Source organism: Condylura cristata, unplaced genomic scaffold, assembly GCF_000260355.1.
Source record: "Condylura cristata isolate star-nosed mole 26May11 unplaced genomic scaffold, ConCri1.0 scaffold00030, whole genome shotgun sequence".
NCBI lineage: Eukaryota > Metazoa > Chordata > Mammalia > Eulipotyphla > Talpidae > Condylura > Condylura cristata.
Window position 1 is genome coordinate 6,370,881 of NW_004567131.1, and position 22,068 is coordinate 6,392,948.

At 35.8% G+C, this 22,068-nt stretch overlaps 1 protein-coding gene across 2 annotated transcripts in view; it reads left to right on the forward strand.

Moving 5' to 3' along the window:
• EPC1 (enhancer of polycomb homolog 1 (Drosophila)) overlaps window positions 1–13,446 on the forward strand; it is a 60,365-nt gene extending 46,919 nt beyond the window's left edge. Inside the window, exons 10-15 of one of the 2 annotated variants that reach the window (XM_004691176.1) lie at window positions 1,262–1,614; window positions 8,508–8,626; window positions 8,707–8,793; window positions 9,573–9,714; window positions 10,087–10,450; window positions 12,037–13,446. In XM_004691176.1, coding sequence (XP_004691233.1) covers window positions 1,262–1,614; window positions 8,508–8,626; window positions 8,707–8,793; window positions 9,573–9,714; window positions 10,087–10,450; window positions 12,037–12,109 — 1,138 coding nt within the window. In that variant the 3' untranslated portion in view covers window positions 12,110–13,446. The remainder of the gene's footprint in view (window positions 1–1,261; window positions 1,615–8,507; window positions 8,627–8,706; window positions 8,794–9,572; window positions 9,715–10,086; window positions 10,451–12,036) is intronic. The other variant, XM_004691177.1, reaches the window with a different exon arrangement.
• Window positions 13,447–22,068: the final 8,622 nt, after the last annotated feature.

The following is a 22,068-nucleotide window of genomic DNA, read 5'->3' on the forward strand; positions in this document are numbered from 1 at the left end:
GTCCGTGTCCCCTCTTGGATAGAATTTGAAGAAAAGGTAGCTTTGAAAACAAGTGTAAATGATGACTGCATAAGTTATATTAAGCTTTAAACTACGAAGTTGTGGTCGGGAATTCTGGGTGATACTGGAAAAAATAATTATGGTAGGCTGAGAAATGTCACACAACTTATCAGTGATCCATGCATGACCTGACCTTGACATTTCGGTTTGTCAGATACTAATTGCTCTTCTTCCTTTGTTTAAATCTGATGGAATGCCTTCATATACTCCAGATATCTTTGTGTGAGGGGAGGGAGAGAATCACCGATTACATAACATTGAAGAAAAGATGTATCTGTGTGTACTATATGTTTAACACAATATATGAGACAACATCAGGTGATTTCAGAAAAAATCTGAGTAATTTATGATAAGTTAATATCTTGCACATGTATTTCATTTTTGAATCTTCATTGCAGTTTTTTATCATTCAATTTTATAACTTCTAGGCATTAAAGTATGTTTTATTTTAGGGCCTTTTCCCCATAATTTTGTTGACCTCAGTAGAGATAAAAATCCTATTTTGACTGTATTTTATTCTAGGCTAGAATTAATAGTATTTTAGGTGGAGTCATTTATAACAAACAAGAACATAAAACATGGTACTTCATTAAAAAATTTTAAAGTAAATAGCAAATTGTACACTTTAAACACCTATAACCTTACCTGTCAATTATGTCAGTAAAGCTTTAAAATAAACAATAAAAATATATCTTCTAGAGTAGTGGGTCTTATTTTGTCTGTAAGAAAGTTACTGATATAAAATATCTAAAGAGCACATCATTTTTAATACTTTTCTCTTCCACCGTCACCCAAGAACCAACAGACTTTATGTTTATAGGGGATGTATATATTAGTAACATTTCATAAAGTGTTTGGTTCTTTGTAATGGACATGAAAATATTTGTGTGAATGTACTCAATATCAGTAACTTACTGAAAGGCCAACCCATAGAACTTTTAAAAACATGCTTTGCAAGATGAGTCGTGTAACATGTTCTTCAAAGTCTATTCTTCTGTTTTCTTTTTTAATAAAGTTGCATAACATAAAACTTTGATCGGAAATTGGGTGATATTAACATATAGAGTCAGATATAGCAGGAATCATTTAAAGATTTAAATATTCAGTATGTAATGAGTTCTGGGAAAATATGGACATTAAAAAAAAACTTATCTAATATCTGAATAACTGTTTTACCTGTTTCCTCCTTTATTTTTACCAGGGTCTTACTGGACAGAGCTCACTCAGACTATGACAGTATGTTTCGCCATCTGGATTTGGACATGCTTTCCTCACCACAACATTCTCCTGTCAATCAATTTGCCAATACCTCAGAAACAAATACCTCGGACAAATCTTTCTCTAAAGACCTCAGTCAGATACTAGTCAATATCAAATCATGTAGATGGCGGCATTTTAGGCCTCGGACACCATCCCTACATGACAGTGACAATGATGAACTCTCCTGTAGAAAATTATATAAGAGTATAAATCGAACAGGAACAGCACAACCTGGGACCCAGACATGCAGTACCTCCACGCAAAGTAAAAGTAGCAGTGGTTCAACACACTTTGGTATGTTTGCTCATTGTGATGTCAACTTCATCAGTTTTTTTAACTATGTGGTCTGTTATATTTCTGTATTCCTGGCATAGGAATACTTTAGAAGTAGGTTATTTTAGATCATTAAAAGTCCTTCTCACTCAAAATAGTTTTTAAAAAAGACCAAGTTTAAGTAGTTATTTGAGTCATATTTCTGTAGTTATTAAAATGTGTATCTTCATTTAAACATACCCTTATGCAAACATTGTTTATTACCATTTAATGTATGATATTTGTTTCCTGGATGCACTATGCAACCAGAAAATTAAGCAGTTCCATTTTCAGAAAAAGAAAATAAGCCATAAATTTTCACTGCTTTATGCTTGGACACTTCTCTAGGTTTTTTTGTTTGTTTGTTTGTTTATCTAGCCTGCTGAAAAGTAGATCAGCAAATCTATTGATAGGCCAAAAAAAATTATGTGCTGACTCAGTAATAATTCAGACTAAGAAGGCTTATTTTAATAACTTTGGAATTTGAACTTTCAGATTAAACCTCACTTTGATGACTACATTGTGAAATGCATCGAAAATAAATGTTATCTACTTAAATATTCCTAAAATTGTAGCTTTCAAGCTGAAAGCATAGAATTGTATTCTTTGAGATATATAGATTATAGGAATTCACTTTTAAAAGTTGTTACTACAGGATTACTGCATATTTTTGTGACGTTACTGTGAACACATTTTGAAAGTACTATAACAGTGTTTGTTTTGTTCCCTAATCCCCTGCTGGGGTACAATTAAACTTTCTAGTAAGTATGAAGGTGTCCTTCTCCCTTCCCCCAAAACTTCCAGGAAAAGTTCCATAAACATACTTACTTTACTTTTTTTTTAAGTCTTTTAGCTCATAAGTAATCACATTTCAGAAATCAATTGAAGATACTCTAAATATATTCTAAGACCTAATAGATTATTTATAATACCATTAATTTCAGACTTCAAAATCAAAGTGAATTTTTCATTATGATGAAAAGTTCATATATAGTGTGAGTGTAGAGATTTTTAAAGTGAATTTGTACTGTTTTCCCTGATAAAGGTTGTTTAGATATATAAAATTATGAGAATTCTTGAATATTGTGCCAGCTGTCTTCTCTGCATCTGTTCACATAGAGAAGTTGAAGAGTGTAACTATTCTAAGGATCTTACAATCTTTTTAATGGAGATTGGCTATACTGCATTAGTTTTGATGTTGTAAAATTTGCTTGTGTTTGCCACCTCTTAATAGAGGTGAATAGTTACACCACCAAAAGCTTAACTTTTGGTAATCTTTTGTTAAACTGTAAATTTCTTTTTAATTGTTACTTTTCTTTACATATGTTACACAACTTTGGAAAAATAGTATCAACTTTTTTCTGTTGTAAGTAATTGTTACTCATTTTTAATTTTTTCTTAAATTGCACTAGATTTTGCTGTATAGAAAATAGATGTCTACAGGTTAATACTTTACTCACATTTGTGAATGTTTCACAAATTCAAAGCTTTTCTCTGTGTATTCTGAAAGTGTATTACAGTGGAGTCTTATCTTACATGCAGTTATCTTAAATGAATCCCCTATAGGGTCCTAGGGAAAATTTTTTTAATTTGATAGTTTAACTGTTATATAAGATTCTAACTGCAGTTCTAAAAGAATGTCATCTCTAGAGTGGACCACTCTGGAAATGAAAGAAAAGAATCTCTTGTTCTTTTGGCAGTATTTGTGCCTGCATTGCCACTTAACTCATTAAGCATCTCACCTTGGTCAGTGTAATGTAATATTTAAGACTTTTTTTTTTTTTCATAAAGCATGACCCCAAATGCCAACAGGACTACTTCATCTGGTGTTCAGCCAAAGAAACCAACCTTGTCCAATGCCAGGTTAATAACTGGTGATGTGGGGCTTATTAAAAGAGCTAAGTCTCAGTTGTGGCACATACAAAAGTAATTTTCAAGGCTTAGTTTTTGTCATCCTAACATTATAGCCATTTGTTTGAGATAATACTTTAGATGATAATGCTTGCCTGCTCTTAACCCAACCCAGTGGGTTTTGATTTAGCCATTTGGTTATTGGATTGTTGTTTAAAATACTAATACTTGTGCTGTGACAGTGATACACCCTGGATTGATATTTTCTCTTTCTAAATAATCATCAAGAAGGGTATGTTCTCATTTTTAAAATTCTAAACTAGAGTATCATAACCCCATAGTAAAGGGTGTGCTTTAACACACTAACTTTTGTGTGTCTGTTCAACTGCTTAGAATCCTTTTAGCTTGCTTCTTCCCATTCTTGACCATTTTGCTTAAGGTTGACTGTATGGTAGCCAAGTTAGTTAAGTGCTAGTGTACTTGGTCCCCTAGATACTATACAGAAGAATAACACTATGTCCTCTTGTGCTTTTTAATTTTATGCTGATAAATATAGTATCAACTCAAAAAAGGTGAAAAGTGAAAGAAAACCAATATTTAAAAGAACTGCTTTAGAGAGCTTGAAACTTTTTTTTTTTTTTTTTTTTGCTTAAGGTGGTCAACATACTGTAAAGTGGACGTGGAGGGTTTTTTGTGGATGTTTTTGCTTAAAATCAGAGAAAGCATTAACATGACAGAAAACAGCACTAAAAAAAAATGGAGCTTACACGCTGATAGATAATTACAGAAAACACTATCACTTTAGAGTCACATAGTCTACCATACAGAAATATACACAACCTAGATGGGAAGAGAAATGTTTCCATCTAATAATAAAGCATTTCTTAAAATATTCCTGATTAATTTTCTAATTAATTAACTGCGTGATTCACTTGAAGGTAGAGGTAAAGGCAAGCTTTTTCTTTATGTTCATTGGCATTATTTTGATATTGAATTACTAATTTAAAAAATAAAAGTTTTACTGTGTCTTTAAAAAAGTAATAATAAAACAATGTTGAGGAACCCGGTATGACTTACTATATGTGTGTATTCAGATTTTCTAGAACTAGATTTGTAGTACTAATGGATAAATTATATATTCTTAAAACTAATTATTGTGTGATTTGGACAGTTTCCAAATACAGTTTTTTAGTGGCTTTCTTTGCAGTCGTATAAAAAGCACTTCTGATAATTTGGTGTGTGTTCAGTGACTTAAGTATTAATCTATATGTGTTTTTGAGTTGATCAGATGGCAGAATTAATACCTTTTTTCATAATTAGAATACACTATGTATAACTTAGACTGGAAATAGAAAAGTGATTTTAAAACTACAGTTATGTCAGGATTTGAGTTCTAATAAAATTTCATCAGTTCTCTTTTTTCTATGCTCACATGTCAGCACTTAAGATTAATTATCTAAATTGAACAGGGATTCTGTATCCAGTAGAGTGACATGTTCTGAGTCAGTAGCTATATTTAGTGCAATTTAGTTTGTAGTTTTAATCTTTGCAATCTTACTGTAGGGTTTTAATTGTACTGTAGGAGAGGAACTCTAGATTTGAACACCTAATTCTTTTCTTATGAACACTGATTTCATAATCTGTAGGACCTTACTTAATATTTATCCGTAGGCATTTCAAATTCAGATACATCATCAGCAGAGTCAGCACTGTTAGTAAAACACAATAGTTCAACAGTGTATAATGAAGTTTAAGAATATTCAGAACATTTGACTGCAAATAATCTCATGTTTGAGTCACTCCCAGTTAAATGAATTCGGGTTCAGTCAATGTTTTGCTACCAAATGAATTACAGCAGACTTGTGTTTTTAGATTGGATTTTTGGATAACAAGTTAATGTTTATAAACCTCAAAATTATCCAGTCAAGCATACTGATTAAGGGATCTTATTGTAATAGCTGTCTGGGGCATTTCATTTTATATTTCTTTAATGTTACCCTTTTTTCCTGTGTTAAAATAATTTCCTGTCTCTGTACTACTCAAATTTCTGAAAGAGGGATGTCTTTTAAAATGGGTGTTTGTTTTGTTTTATAAAACAATATACATTTTGGTAATCTAGAATCCATCTTCTCAGACAGAATTTTCAAATTGTTTATTTTTTTCCTAAGTACTTGTCATCTGTCCCACCCCTACGTATTTGGTCATTTCAGTTGATATGTTCCAGCTACGGGAATGTGAATAAACAGCAGCTGAACTATAGGCTTTTCAAGGTACTGGTGCCTGCACCACTGTTAACCTTGTAAAAAAAAAAAAGAGAGAGAACTTGTGAAATTTTAAATTAGGTCATCTAAATACCTTCTCCAGAAAGTTGTTAGAAGCTACCATTTGGTAAAGTTATACTTATTCTAGGTTTGATCTTGGTGCATCAAACTGTCTGGCCCATTTTTCTGTGAATTGCAAGCTTCTCTACCACAGTATGTCTGGAGGTAGACATACAAGCTAAAAACTTTCTATCTTGATAGAGATTTAGAGAAATTAAGATCATTTTGTGTATTTCCATTTAACATCTGGTTAGACTTTGAATTATAATGGTATTCTGAAATCTTAGAATTGAATATAAATATGTAACCCAGGTCAAATTATATTTGCCCTAATTTACTACCTTTATCAAGCTTTCTTACTCATTCACAGAGCCTTTGGATTGTTATTTTCTTTCTCAGAGATACATAAAATCTTACTACCTCAAAGCTGAACAGAGTTTTAATGGTTATCACCTCATTTAATCTTTTTCATATTTTAGATGAACATATTGAGTCCCAAACAATTAAATGATATGGCCAGGTATACTCACCTAGTTATATAGTATGGTGGAGAACTAAAAAGACCAAGGTCTCTTGCCCCTACAATCAAAGTTTATACTACTGTATTTCTAACTTATATGTAGCTGTAGACATTTCTTCTAGGTTTACAAAATAATCTCCAGAGAAAATTTCTTATCTAGACTAGCAATACCTAAGAATAGACTTAATACAGTGATGCAAAGTCTAATATGTTGGTTGCATTTGTTTCTAAATATACTGAGCAAGTTAACAGTGGCTAAAAACTGAAAGTAATGAGAAACCAAAAATCAAAATGTTCATTTAAATAAAAGGCAAGGATATTTAGGCCTTTATGCAAATTGATTTCCAATTTATTGTTACTGAATTTTCTTATTAAAAAAATACTAGCAAAGGTCTATGAAAGAATATTTTTATGAATAGGGTTTTATGTAGGCCTTCAGAAACACTGAGTTACTGCTTTTTTAGTTGTCCTGATCTGCCGTTTCAGAATTACCCTCCTGAAAAAATTTGCTGAGCAGCTCCTACTAGAAAATTTAAGATTTAATATAGTGTAAATATTAAAAAAAAGCAAAACTCTATAGTAAATTTAAGGATTTTTCATTTTAAAATTACATTTTTGATTTTTATAAGCTTAAGGAAAATACTACATTAATTATGAACAGCATTAATTTTTGTAGATTTTCAACTTCTAATATATCACATTTTTTTAAATCTGGGGATTATGTTGACAGAAAGTTATTTCTGCGTAAATGTTTAGGGGTTATGTTATCAGTAAAAGTCTTCCCTGTAAAATTCAAATCTGAACTGTATACATTAAATATGAATAGAAATTCATAGGGGAAAAAACAGATTTGTAACACACACACAGTAAGAAAGTAGAATTTTTCAATGAGAATTATTTTTTTTGCTCTTGTAGCCCAAGAATTTAGTTCAGCTCAAATATAAGAGCTTATATAAACACTGATAACTTTTGAATGTTATTCATGATTCTCTCTTACATTCAGAGTGCAGTAGAATACCTCCCTAACCATTTGTAGTTGTGACAGACAGAAGCTGTATGCTGGAGGTAGATGCTTCATTTGTTACGAAAATTCTTAAACTTGAAGTGCTGTTCTAATTAAATTACCAATTGCAGTTAAAGACAACCAATAAATGACCATAATCTCAAAATAATAAACATTAGAGTGAGGAAATTTGCATGATGTAGATTCCCTGGTACCCAGGGATGCATGATAACCCTTTCTTTTTGTTTTGAAATTGTTCTTATCCAAACATCACAGGCTTCTTAAAGAAGCCTTTAAAGTCAGATGTTATGATTGTATGTGCTTTTTTTTTTTTCCTTTTTTTAATTGGCAAAAGAAGAAAAAGGTTTCCTTTTTTAAAAACTGCACACACTTTTTGGGGGGTAATAAATGAACATTTTTTTGTTTGTTTTTTTTAGAACTGAGCTCTCCATAGACAAACATAAGTAGCATAACACAGTGTCTTTCCTCAGACATCATTCTGTACAGTAAATCAACATAAACAACTCCGTTCTTATTGACTGGATTTTTTCCAGGTGGGTTAATTGGGTGCGGAAAATTAATCTTAACATTTGGAACCTCTTTTCTTCCTGTTGAACTTAAAGGATGGCTTTTTTAAAAATAAAATACAGAAATTAATAGACAACAACCCTATATTTTATATAGAGAAAATGTTTGAATTGACTGAAATTAGAAAGTGTGTAGAACAGTTAGTACTTATACACAGAACTGTTAGGGACATCTGAATGCATATGAGTAAACTAGAAACCAAATAATAATTATCTAATTTCTTCTCAGTATCAGTGCAATGTTGATTTCCAAATAATGTGGATTTTAAAAGCTGGTGTTACTTTTTTACACTGTCTAGCACAAGTCACAGCTTTACACAAATTATGGTTCTAAAACTTGGGAAATAAGCAGTCTCTTTCTGTGCTTAACTGAGGAAGTTTAATTTTGTTTTTCTTTGCATTCAAGCCACTCTTTTTAAATGTGGTTGTGAAAAGGCTGAAATTTTAATTTGGAAGTGATCTTTGACAGGATCATGAATTTTTGTCAAATGCTTTAATTTTGCACAAATATTTTTAATGCTGATGTTTTAGTATTATAAAATGTGAATGATGTCCATGCATTTTTATAAAGTATTTCTTCATTTTATATTTAGCATTTACAGCCGAACAATACCAGCAACATCAACAGCAACTGGCACTAATGCAGAAACAGCAGCTTGCACAAATTCAGCAACAGCAAGCAAATAGTAATTCCTCCACCAACACTTCACAGGTGAGGGATTTGTCTGTCTTATGATTATCCCTCATTGTTTCCCACCAGAGTTCATCTCTAATTACCAACTGTTGTCATAGAACCTTGCATCTAACCAGCAGAAAAGTGGCTTTCGCCTGAATCTACATCATAGCCATTCTATACAGGGTTTAGAAAGAGCATTACAGGTGAGTATGGAAGCTATTGCCTCTGCTCCCTATTTTTAAAAATAAAAGCTAAAAAACTTACTTAGATGGAGATCCTGTCTTCAAGTCTGACCTATATCTTTGAATGCATATTTAATATATAAATTCAACCAGCTCACTATCTTTGGCATTGTAATTACTGTTAAAATTTATAAAACTCATTCTAAAACCCCTCCTTACTGTTAAAAAAAGTAGTCACTTTAAAACCTAAAGCAAGATAGGTGTTTGTCATTTAAACACATTTAGGGTTTAAAGACAGATCTGGTTCTCCAAGCACCTTAGGGGAAAATCCATTTTTAAAAATTCCAGGGACCCCTTACATCTAGTCATTATAGTGTGTTGTTTTTCTACTTCCATTTCTAAAAGTATAGTTACCTCGCTTGCCCAAAGAGATTTTTTGTTTTGATTGTATGTGTAAATTAGGTAGAAAAAGTTTGTATGTTCATTTATTCTTTTTATATTTGCAAATCACTGAAATGTTTTGTACTAAAGTATTTCTTACTTAGACCAGGCAAGATAAGAAGTTTTACCATTTCTATGTTAGGTTTATTTTGTTAATTTTACATTAGTTATTGCCACCTGAACACCAAAATTCATAATCCATAGTGATAAAATTATTTCTTAAATTATATAAAGAACCCTATTTCAGTGGTTTGCCACTTCCCTTATACTCAGACTGATTTTGGTATACCTGTATAACTTTAATAATAATTTCACACTAATTGAAACTAATTAGATTTATTTTGTATTTTTCTTTTTAGGGTTTTGTTTCCAAGACTTTGGATTCTGCTAGTGCTCAATTTGCCGCTTCTGCTTTGGTGACATCAGAACAACTAATGGGATTCAAGATGAAGGATGATGTGGTGCTTGGAATTGGGGTGAATGGCGTCCTTCCAGCCTCAGGTAAGGTTAAAGATATATCAATTTTTTTTTTAAAGATTTATTTATTTACGCATGCAGAACTGGGGTACAAGCCAGAGGTGAAGGGGTGGTGAGAGGATTCACCAGAGACAGAGTAGGGAGCAGAACAGGCAGATCGACGAAGTACACTGCTGAGGGGAACAGCAGGCGGGTCAGGAGAGTTCTGCAGCATCTGCCATGTGGTCACCTCCAGGGCAGGGATTGAGCTCATGTTGAAGTGGCTTTAGCTCCTCAGTGCTGTGCTTTAACCTGCTGCGCCACCAGGGAGGGGCTGTTTTTAATGTTTGTAACATTTGTCTGTACAACAAAGAGCAAAATTGCACATTGTTTAAATGCATCTTTCTTTTCCTCTAGGAGTATACAAGGGCTTACACCTCAGTAGTACTACACCAACAGCACTTGTACATACAAGTCCATCAACGGCAGGTTCAACTTTGTTACAGCCTTCGAACATGACACAGACTTCAAGTTCCCACAGTGCGCTGAGTCATCAAGTAACTGCTGCCAATTCTGCAACAACTCAGGTTCTGATTGGGAACAACATTCGATTAACTGTACCTTCATCAGTTGCCACTGTAAACTCTATTGCCCCCATAAATGCACGACATATACCTAGGACTTTAAGTGCTGTTCCATCGTCTGCCTTAAAGCTGGCTGCCGCAGCAAACTGTCAAGTTTCCAAGGTTCCATCTTCATCCTCGGTAGACTCAGCTCCAAGGTGAGTAGTAATTTTAAGTCTAAATTGGTTGGAAAATGTGAAATCTAATTTAAACTCTCTTAGAACACTACTTATTTTTGTTTTTTTTTTCTTTTCCTTTTATACATTAAAAATGTATATTAGAATTGATTACTCAAGAAATAAAAAGATGGAAGTTGCAATTCAGTATTGTTGAGAATTTGAACTAAATGTGATTATTGCACATATAATTTAGCCATCACTTTCTTAGTGTAACAATAGTTTTTGTGATGCCACCTTTGGATAGAAGGAGTTTCTTTAAAATGTATTTTCAATTTATAATTTCTTTCCCAGCTACATATGTAGGTAATTATAATAGATGCAATCCACCCTGGCTAATATCAAGCTGTTCTTCATAATGCAAAAATTTACATCCTAGATCAACTTTTAATCAAACCATTATTTTCTGTGCTTGGGTTTCAGTAGATGATTTAGAATATTGTTAAGACTATTCAATTTTAAATGTTGACAGTCTTGATGTTTACAAAGTGCTGTGGCGGAAACAAAAAGACAAGGCATTTTAGAAGACAAAAAAGTATGAAAAATTTAATAATACTTGTAAAAGTTGAGAATGATTTGAAATGTCACAAGTTTCGTCAGATTGTCCAGGTTATGGCTATCGTTTTAATATATGGAGAAACTGTTGCATACCAGAGGTTTTCTAGCAATGGTACATAAAATAAACTTTGACCCACAGTCATACTTAAGAAAAAGAAGGAGAGGCAGATGTCAATGTATTCAAACTTAAAAGTAAACTAATGTGTCTAGAGGCTTGGGAAGGTTAGTAGTTGATGTTAATGGTAAAGGAATACCAGAGTTTGAAACACTTAGGATTCCAGAAGGTATGTACAGTTATCCACATGAGTGTAACCCAAAGGCAGGAGCAGTGTTTGTAGCCACAGAACTTTAGTCAGCAGGCCTATACATCTCTGTATGCTTCTGAACTTAAATTTTAGTCATCATTTTCTCAACACCAGTCTGTTCTTACTAGTATTCTGAGTCTAGTAATAGCTAATCAATCTTAATTATATACTCATTTCAATATATAATGTACCAGTTCATTGCCATGGGATTGTATGACATGGAACATTTTCAGTGTGTGAAACTTTTATATCGCTTATTAGTCTGTTTGTTTTAGAGAAGTTTAGAGAAGTTAGCTGACTTCTCTAAGCACACTTGGCAGTTTAAGTGGCTATCCTACTCAACTCCATTTATTCTGAATAAACGTTAGTCACAATGGTTTCTTCTCTAAAATTCTTCTGAAAGATTTATGCCAAATTAAAGTTTGGTATTTCTTTATATTTCTGTCATCTAGGTTGCTAGAATACAACTATAATGTTTTGGTAATATAGTTGAACATAGAATTTATGGTAGATATCAGCCTGGCTTTGGTTCTATATTCCTGATCTCCTGATTCTGTATATATATTCCTGATACAGTCTATTATAAGGGTTTCTGTCCCTTTTGCTATCTTGCCCCAAAAGTTAAATTTCTTCCTATCATCAAATTTTTGGTTTGGTAGACCTGTATACTGCAGATAAGTAATTTATTGAACTTTATTTTAACAGGGAAAATCATGAATCAGAAAAGCCAGCACTAAACAACATAGCAGACAATACAGTAGCGATGGAGGTGACGTAGCTTCCTCAGGAGTGGAACTGCAGCCTGGGGACTTGATTAGGTGCTATGCATCAGTAGCATTTTGAATGCAAGGGATGATGGAATGCAGCACATGCGTTTCTGTGGCAGCTGTGGGGACTTGACAGCAGTGCTCATCTCTCATGCTTCAATTTTTCTTTTCTTACTGTTAATAGGAAAAAATCAACATCTGTAAATTAATAATACAGCAATTATCTGTACAGTACTGCATATTTGTAATACCCTTGTATATATGTTACTTGAATACAGAAATGTTCATTTGTGATGCTTTGCACTTGGGGGTGGGGGGTGGGAGGGAAATAAATTGCAACAAAGAGTGTGAGATGTGAGATTGTATAGAGATGAAGTGTCATCACATCATGTGCATGGTGCGGAACCTGCTGTTTTATCTATTTATTGTGCCGTGTTTACAGTTTTTTGTACACTGTACCTTCATTGGTTCCTGTGCTGTAGTAAATGTGTTAGGTAGCTGTGGACTCCTTGGTATTTTGTAAATGGTATAACATAACTTGGTTCCCCTCTGGGTCCCTGAGTTTTCTGTGTATCATGTGAAAAAAATGGTGACATACATACAGAATTTTACAAAAAAAAAAAAAAGGCATCAGTTTTTTAAAAATGGGGAATGTACTGTTCAATGGGGATCTTCCTGGTCTACTATCATTAGGACAAGTAACAAGCTAAAAATGAAGTCTCTTGAATCTTCCCATCCCCTCTTGCCCACAAACCTGTGGGTAGTTTCTGGTACTTAAAGCACTAATGTTATGTTGCTGCTCTACAAACAGCCCAGTAGTCCCATTTCCTTCCACACCAAAAAGTGTTAAATCAAGTATGCAAATGGAGTCCTTACAACTGGAGTTTATGTTGTCTTGCCCATTTTTTAGCACAAAAAAAATTGTACTTTTTTATTGTCGAATTGTTTAAAAGACTTCATTCTTTACTTGTTCTTACAAAAAGGATATAAGGGAGAAGAATGCAGTAATTGCTGTACGTGTATCATCATTCCAGTTTCTAAAAACAGCCAGCCAGCTTTTTTCCTTTTAAGATTCTCCAGAAGGCTGCAAGGCCAGAACCACAAATATCGGGTGCCTTCCTTTGGAAATATTTGACTTCTCTTCTGTGAAGAGAATGGTACTTAACAGACTACTACTAGTGCTTTGTCAGTACCGAAGTCTGAATGCCCAGTCCAATGGCATACATTATCCTTAAGGTTTTTAATCCCACCTGGAAAAATTGTGATAGAATTCTCACAAAATAAACCCAGGGCATTACATGTTGACAAACTAATGTGTAGTGGTCTTTTGCTTTTATTTGCAACCCAAGAACTTTGTGTGACTTTATTTAAAATCTTTCAGTACAAAGGGGACATGACAATGATGACTTTTAAGTTCATTTTTTCAAGTTATTTATTTAATGATTACAATGTCTTAAGACAATTTTGCATCCTATAGCATTGGGGGGAATCTTCCCTTATGGTAATCTCATCGGGTAATTAAAACATTTAAAGAGTAGGATTTGGATTGTATTGCAAGAATTTGGGGAAATGTAAAGTGAGAATGTGGGGAGAAGCAGTGCCAGAATGCAGTTTGAAGTAGGATGGTCAAGGAAGAACTCAGAATTCACTACATTTGATCAGGAACTTGGAGTTGGGGGAGCGTTTGAAGAAGAACAATACAAAGGTCCCAAGTTAGGAGTGTGCTGGTTGGCTAAAGGAACAGTAGCCTGGTTGCTGCAGGTGGGAAGTGGAGAGAGAGCCTGCCTGGCAGTAGGTGGTTTTTGAGGACTTTTGACTTTCATCCTACTTGAGAAAGGGGCTTGGAGCAAGTAACATGGTCTTGAACAGGCTCACCTGTGGCTCTTATATTCAGACCATATTTCAGGAAGAGCCCTACTAGGAGACAGATCCAGGTGAGAGACTATAATAATGGCAAGGATAGTAATGAGGAGTAGTGGGACTCTCTTTTAAAGGGTAACCCATTAAAATGTGTTCACAGCATGGAAGGTGAGGTGCATGAGAGAAGGAAAGTTATAGATGACTCTAAGGTATTTGACCACAGCATCTAGCCGCAGATGGAGAACATTCTTGGAGAAGCAGCTTTGGGGAAAGCTCATTCTTTAGAGGCTAATATATCCATTACGCATTGAAATAGAGGTGTCAGCTAGGCAGTTGGATGTAAAAGTCTGGAATTTAAAGAAGCCAGCTCTAAAGATCAACATTTGAGTCATCTTAAGTTTTGAAGCCAGGAATCTAGGCAAGGTCACAGAGAATAAATCTTGGGTAATACAGGTAGTGCTGATAGGGTGTTTTAGAATTTTAAACATTTAGAGAATGGCCTATCAGATTTCTAATGTGGATAGCTACTTTTGTATATGCTATTTTGCATTCTTTAAGGAGAAAAGATAAAAACAACTGCCTTTCAGTTCTAGTTGATCACTGATTAAAAATTTAAACTGCTGGTTTAAGTGTACTCAAAAATGGGATTAAAATTTCTAAATAAAACGTAGCAGAATATTACCTTGACCCTAAGTCTGTCTTCTAGTGTACTAATGCCTACAGGCAAATTTACAAATGTACTGGGGAATCTGAAAATGAGTCCTTGTCAGTCAAGCATGCCCAGTCAGGAATTTGAAATCAGTCTTACATTGAGGTTGAAACATGGCAGATTAAGGAAGTGATGGTCAGCATCCATTTAGCACTTTTAATTTGACCACACCAGTGCTGAGATGCAGAAAAGCAGAAATAAGCACATTTTTTATTCTAATGTAATAGTTTAAATTTTATATCATTTTGTGCCTTTTTCCATCTCAGGTGTAATCCCTGTGGGCTTCCCATCACCAAATTACCCGTGTGCCATCACCATAGTCCAGTGCTCTTCTCTCCAACCACCATTTTCTATCCCATTCCTCACTCCACCCCCATATAATGTCTCTGATATATAGTTCTTCATAATTCCCCCCCTCCCCCCGGTCCTTTATGCTCCTGCTATGAGTGAAACCATCCAGTATTTGTCTTATTCTGGCTTAGAAATAAGCACAATTAAAAATAAATTCTCCCAAAACTCAGTCTTTAGCTTCTAAATTTTTTGCCATCTTCCCATAAATTCTGCTACCAATGTATTAGGCTGAGGGAAACTGAAATACCACAAAAATTAAAAATCGCTGAGGTTTATTTGGGTAAATGGCCTAGAATGGGTTCCTACAGAAAGGAACTGAACACTTCTTTGGACATTAACTGAGAGGCAGAAAATTTACGTCGTCATGAGCACCTTCACTGCACTATTGCTATTAATACCATTGGAATAATAAGCTTGACATGGTTTCCCCAAAAAAAGGCCAGGGGTGGGGGTAGCCTAGTAATAGGACTACTACTAGTATTAGTCTTTCTGAAGATGTATTTCCAACTACGTGTATTCCCACTCCCCCATGGCTACTGTAATAAATTTACATAAATGATGGCTTCTTCCAACAGAAACATATTCTCTCACAATTCTGAAGACCAAAGTCCAAAATTAGTTTATTTGAGCTGAGATCAACATTAGCAGAGTTGGAGGTCCTAAGAAAAATAACGCTTTTTGTCTTCTCACAGTTTTTGGTGACTCCCTGGCATTTTTCTCTTATGAGCATGAGCACAGCACGCCAAACTTTAGGGGTCTGCACTTTGCCTTCTCTGAGTGTGTCTGAAAATACCCTCTGCCTTTATTTTTTTTTTAAGATTTTATTTATGCATACGAGAACTGGGGTACAGGCCTGAGCTGGGGGCTGGGGGAAAAATGAGAGGATTCACCAGAGACAGCAGACTGAGGAGCAGAAGAGGCAGATTGACTGAAATATGCTACTGAGGGAGCATTGGGCAAGACAGGAGAGGCCTGCTGAGCCATGTGGGTAGTTCCCTGGCTGGGGATTGAATGCTGCAAAGGCTGTGGACAGCTTAAGAGTGCTGCTGCTTAACCCCTTGGGCCACCAGGAAGGCCCTGCCTTTCTCTTACGAGGATACATTTGATTGTCTCTGCTGCCCACCCAGATAACTCAGGCTAAGCCTTCCAAGATCTTTGATTTAATTGCATTTTTTGAAATAGTAATAGAGGTTCTGGGGATTAGGATTTGGACTCTCTTTTTGAGGATACAATTCAACCAACTACACCATCATATTAAAGTGTCCCCAAATATCTAACCAAAAGCAAAGCACAAACAAAATTTTTACCTTTGTATCAAGCCATTGTCATAGTTAGAATTTTTTTTTTTTTAATTCTGGTCTCTTGCAAGGATAAAACCAAATTTCTAATAAAAGCATCCAGGATGATTATGGAGGGAACGAGAATGGTATTGTGAGTAGATTGCAAAGATTTCTATAGTCTGGGATAGAAATCATTACCAAGGATGAATATAGAATGAGCACTGGTTCTGTCACAAAATACACTAAAATTCTAAAAACACCTTCCCCCTCCCACCACACGTGCACTTCACATTATTTCATGTAATTTTCATAACCAAGACCACTTCATATGGTTCTACCAGTTATGCTACTTTTTTCTAATATACATTATTAAAGTCTATATTTAATCCAAAAATCAAATCATTAAAATTATGTTTTAAAAACTCTGAATGTATAAACCCTCCCTGGTGGTAGAAAGGGTTAAAAGCACAGCACTACGAAGCTATCTCCACAGCCACTGCAGCACAGGTTCCATCCCTGGCCAGGTTGGTGACCCACAAGGTGCAGCAGCCCTCTCCTGACCTGCCCACTGTTCCCGTCAGCAGTGTGTTTCTGTAGATCTGCCAGTTCTGCCTGTCTCTGGTGAATTCTCTCACCCCCCCCCCACACACACACACCTCTATCCTGTACCCCAGTTATTGTGTGCATAAATAATTTTTAAAGGTTTATGTATACAGAACTGGGGTACGGGCCAGAGATGCAGGGGCGGTGAGAGGATTCACCAGAGACAGAGTGGGGCGCAGAACAGGCCCACTGACGAAGGGCACTGCTGAGGGGAGCAGCGGGTGGGTCAGGAGAGGTCTGCTGCGCTATGTGGATAACCTCGGGGCAGGCGGGATGGAACTCATGCTGAAGTGACTTTAGCTTCTTAGTGTTGTGCTTTAACCTGCTGCGCTACCAGGAAGAGCCCATAAATAAATAATTTTTTAAAAACCAGCTCTGATAACACTGATTTTTAGATAGTAGACACAGGCAATGCAGGGCTGTGAGCACTGAGAGAGGAAACAAATGATGTAAACTAACTACTCTGCCTGGTTCCAGAAGCTGTGCTGCAGAGAAGAACTCAGACACAGCCTAGCAGTCTGGAGAGACAGAGCTGGAAGTCCAGGAGATTAAGCGGTAGAGTCCACAGGACAGGATCAGTAAGAAGAGAGAGCTGCAAAGTAATGGAACTCCTGAGATTTCCAGAGGTCCTCTTTTGAGTACTGACTTATGTACTAGCAGTGAGTGTGTGTGTGTGTGTGTGTGTGTGAAAAAACAGAACGAGGGGAAGCCACCAGAAAATTTAGAGGGAATAATCCTTAAAAAAGCTTATTGTGGCATGAGAACAGTTTTTCTTCCTAGCTGCCAAAGTGGAAAACCTCAGAATTTATGATGTATTGGATAGAGTACAAGAAAGGTATTGCCTCAGATGTTAGCCCACACTAAAGTTACAATGAACTTGTTTTAAAAAATGTTAAATCCTAACCTCAAAAGAATGAAATCACTTTTAAGTAATTTAGCCACTTACCAGGGAAAACTTCAAGATTTTTTAAAATACAAACATGTGGGCCCTCCCTGGTGGCACAGTAGTTTAAAGCACAGCATTAAGAAGCTAAAGCTATTTCAGCATGAGTTCGATCCCCACCCCAGAGGTGGCCTACATGGTGGGGCAGACCTCTCCTGACCCGCCCGATGCTCTCCTCAGCAGTGTACTTGTCAGTCGGCCTGTTCTGCTCCCCACTCTGTCTCTGGTGAATCTTCTCACCACCCCTGTACCTCTGGCCTGTACCCCAGTTCTGTAGGCATAAATAAATAAATCTTTTTTAAAAATACAAACATATACAGAATCCAACAAGGTAAAATTAATAATTTATGGATCTAATTGAAATGTATCAGGGAGTGGGACCCAAAGGAAGTGGATCTCATATTTTTGGGACTTTTCTGGAGGCTTTATCACATAAGCATGATTAATCATCAACTCCATTCTCAGTCCTTTTCCCTTATCAAGATAATGGGGCTTGGGGTTAAAAACACCATGTTTCCAATCAACGTTTGGTCTTCCTGGTGACCAGTCCCCAGCCAGGAACCATCTGGAGCCCAGAGGTTTCCACTTTAGAACAAAAAAGCTCTCATATCACCCGGGAAATTCCAGGAGTTTCAGAGTCCCAACGTCAACAAACAGGGTCAAAGACCAAATATTAGAACAGAAAGATGTTCCTACTGCTGTTATCACACAGGAAATGGCACAGGTTTCATAAACGCTGTATGAGGAGCCAGGGGCAGAGACCAGTCTGTATTTTCCTATTGCCTCACAACAAGCACAATGGAAGAAAACTCCAGAGTAATAGCCCTGATGAATATTAATGCAAACATCTCCCAAAAATTACTAGCAGACAAAATTCAACAAACAGCACGTTTAAAAAAATTATACATCACAATCAAGTAGGATTTATTCCTGGAATACAAGGATGTTTCTCAATATAAAAATTAATGTAAGGCCCTCCCTGGTGGCGCAGTGGGTTAAAGCACAGCACTAAGAAGCTAAAGCCACTTCAGCATGAATTCAACCCACATGGCACGGCAGACCTCTCCTGACCCGCCCGCAGCTCCCCTCAGTAGACTATTTTGACGATCTCCCTTTTCTGCTCCCTACCCTGTCTCTGGTGAATCCTCTCACTGCCCCTGCACCTCCAGCCTGCACCCCAGTTCTGTATGCACAAATAAATAAATCAAAAAAATTTAATGTAAAACACCTCATTAATAGAATTATGATGAAAAAAATTCACAAGATCATTTTAATTGCTGAAAAGAAGTATGTGACAAAATTCAGTATCTTTCATGATAAACCTCTGGCCTACACTTCAGTTCTTCTGTACAATAAAAAAAAGTATACAAAGAATCCCTATGATGCAATAACAAAGAAAAAATAACCCAATTTAAAAATGAGCAAAAGACTTGAGTAGAAATTTCTCCAAAGAAGAAATACCTACTTTGCATAATGTAGTAACTATGTGGAGGTTCACAAGCATCTGAAATTTTCAGAAGCATCTGAAAAGATATTCAACATCAATCATTAGAGAAATGCAAATCAAAACCACAATGAGATGTAATTTCTGCTCATTAAAATGCTATTTAAAAAAATGTTGTTTGCAAGATTATAGAGAAATTGGAAAACTCGGGTAATATTGGAGGAAATGTAGAATGGTACAGCCACGATGGAAAACAGTATGGTGTGTCCTCAAAAAATTAAAAATAGACTTTCCATATAATCTAGCAATTTCACTTCTAGGTAAGTATTTTAAATATTAAAAGCAGGATGTCAAAGATATGTTTTATATTCACAGCAATATTATTCATGATAACCTAGATGAAAAACAACCAAAGTGTCCATCAACAAATAGATAAAGAAAACGTGATTTATACATACAACATAATACTATTAGTCTTTAAAAAGAAAGATTTTCTGATACATATTTTGGATTAAACTTGAGAACGTTATACTAAGTAATAAACCAGTCACAAGACAAAATTGTGTGATTCCATATTTATATCAGGTCTCTTAAGTAGTCAAAATCATAGGAACAGAAAATATAATGTTGGTTGTTAGGATCTTGGTAGTGATGGGCAATTACTGTTTAATGGTTATAAAGACTGGGTGTTACAAGATAGAGTTCTGAAATTTGATTGCATAACCATGTGAATATACTGACCTGTACCCTGAAAAATTATTACTATGGTAATTTTGCCATGCATATTTACCACAATTCAAAAATTTAAAAAGATAAGAAATTTCCAAACTCATCACTTCCTGAGTATTGTACTATGTCTATTATAGTCATTCTTTTGAGGCTATAGCTCAAGATATATTGTACCATATTTATATGGTCATTCTCTTAAGGTTATAGGTCAAGATTGCATTGATATGGCAGATACATACAGGTGAAATTTGGAACATCTCTTCCCTATTCTGCATTCAATGACATCATGCTAATAACTTCTTATCATTTCATGTTAGAAATAATGTTGACACTCACAAAATTTAATAAAACCTAAAAATAGGTTGGCTGGTTTTTGGAGAGCAGATTGCTAAGCATTTATCAACACAGCACTAGGTCTGGCATAGATGTCAGACCCTCTCTGTCACTGATCAATAAAACATCATCACAGGCACAGAGGGATCCTTCTTTTCTAATCATCTTTGGTGGCACTAGAGGGTGAGGATGGTGTGTATTGAAATCACATGGAGAGTGTTATTTCTGTTCACTAGATGCAGGGGAAGGGGTGTAAAAAATAGAACTAGGACCTGATAGGGAAAGTGTGTCAAAAGTCTGCAGTTCTGTGTTTGAGCCACCACACAGCTACTACATTATGCAAAGTTGTTCCTTCTGCCCAGGAAAATGCAGGCCAAAATCCTTCTGGCAGAAGTCCAAAATCCTGGCCCAAACCTGCACAACCCATATCTCCATGCAGATAGATTTCTTTAATTATTGAAATGAACAATAATTAAACAATTGTAGATATGACCCAAAGGCAGCCGTTCTGAGATTCATCTTAATGTAATCAGAGACCAACAAATCTCAAGATCTCTGAGGCCAGAGACGTAAAGTCTGGCTGACAAAATATTTTACGACGCCAAGCTTTTGCTAGTTATTTGCCAATTTGGTGACGTCTGCTAATAGTGCTGGTTCTAGGAGGAGGTCACTGGTGCCCCCTTGTGGCACACTTTGAGGAGTACAACCCACATCTACCAGGAAACATGGAAAGCAAAAGGGCATGTTAGGTGACAGCCCTTAATTTGATACATTTAATATTTGACACTAATGCTCATTCTTTAGCAGATGCTGCCTGCCTTCTGGTTGAAGATATAAAACTTAATTTATATGCAAAACTAGAACTTAGCTCTTTTCTGGCCTCTTACATGAAGGCAGAAAGCTAAAAGTCAGAGTTCCGATCATACCTTACTGCTTCCACAGCACCCTGATATTCCTTGAGATTGTTATGCATGAGGATCCTCATTTGTAGAAATGGATCTTTGGTCTCTTCCAGCTCCAGCCTCCAGTCTGTTAATATCCGATCACCTCTATCCAGGCCCCACAACTAGGTGGGTGAGAAGTCGGTCTCTAATAAGTGCCTTCCGCTGAGACAACCATGGTTGGTCTTCAGAACATATGAAATAAGTAAGTGACACCGTCATTTATCCTCTTCCCCTTACCCACACATCCTCCTTGTATCTCTGCTGCAAGCCTCTCTCTCCCCAAATTACAGGCTTTTATCTCAGGCTGGTAGGATAATGCTCTCAGGTATGTGCCTGGGTCAGAAAGACTTGAATCAACAAACCCACTTAATAGTGTTAGATGAAACAGCTTGCGTTCCAGGTCTGCACATACCCAACGTGAAATATGGAGAAGAGACTCTTCAAATGGTGACAGACACAGCCGCAAAGTGGTGAGAACATATCAACCCCTTAGGTCGTATCACACAGATGTCTCTTGACTCACAGCCAGCCCTTTAAGGAAACTGCCAAATTATTAACACTATTGCATAAAGAGGGAGCAGGAAGTCAGTTACAGCCACACCTAGTCCTGATGGAACATCAGGCGGTCACTCAGGTAAATGTGGTGAAAGGTCTGAGCCTCTTGTCAGTTGAGTTTATTCCTTAGAAGGTTTATGTGTAAAGATTTCTTCCTCTGACTCTTCTTTCTTTTTTTTTTTTTTAAGATTTATTTATTTGTGCATACAGAACTGGGGT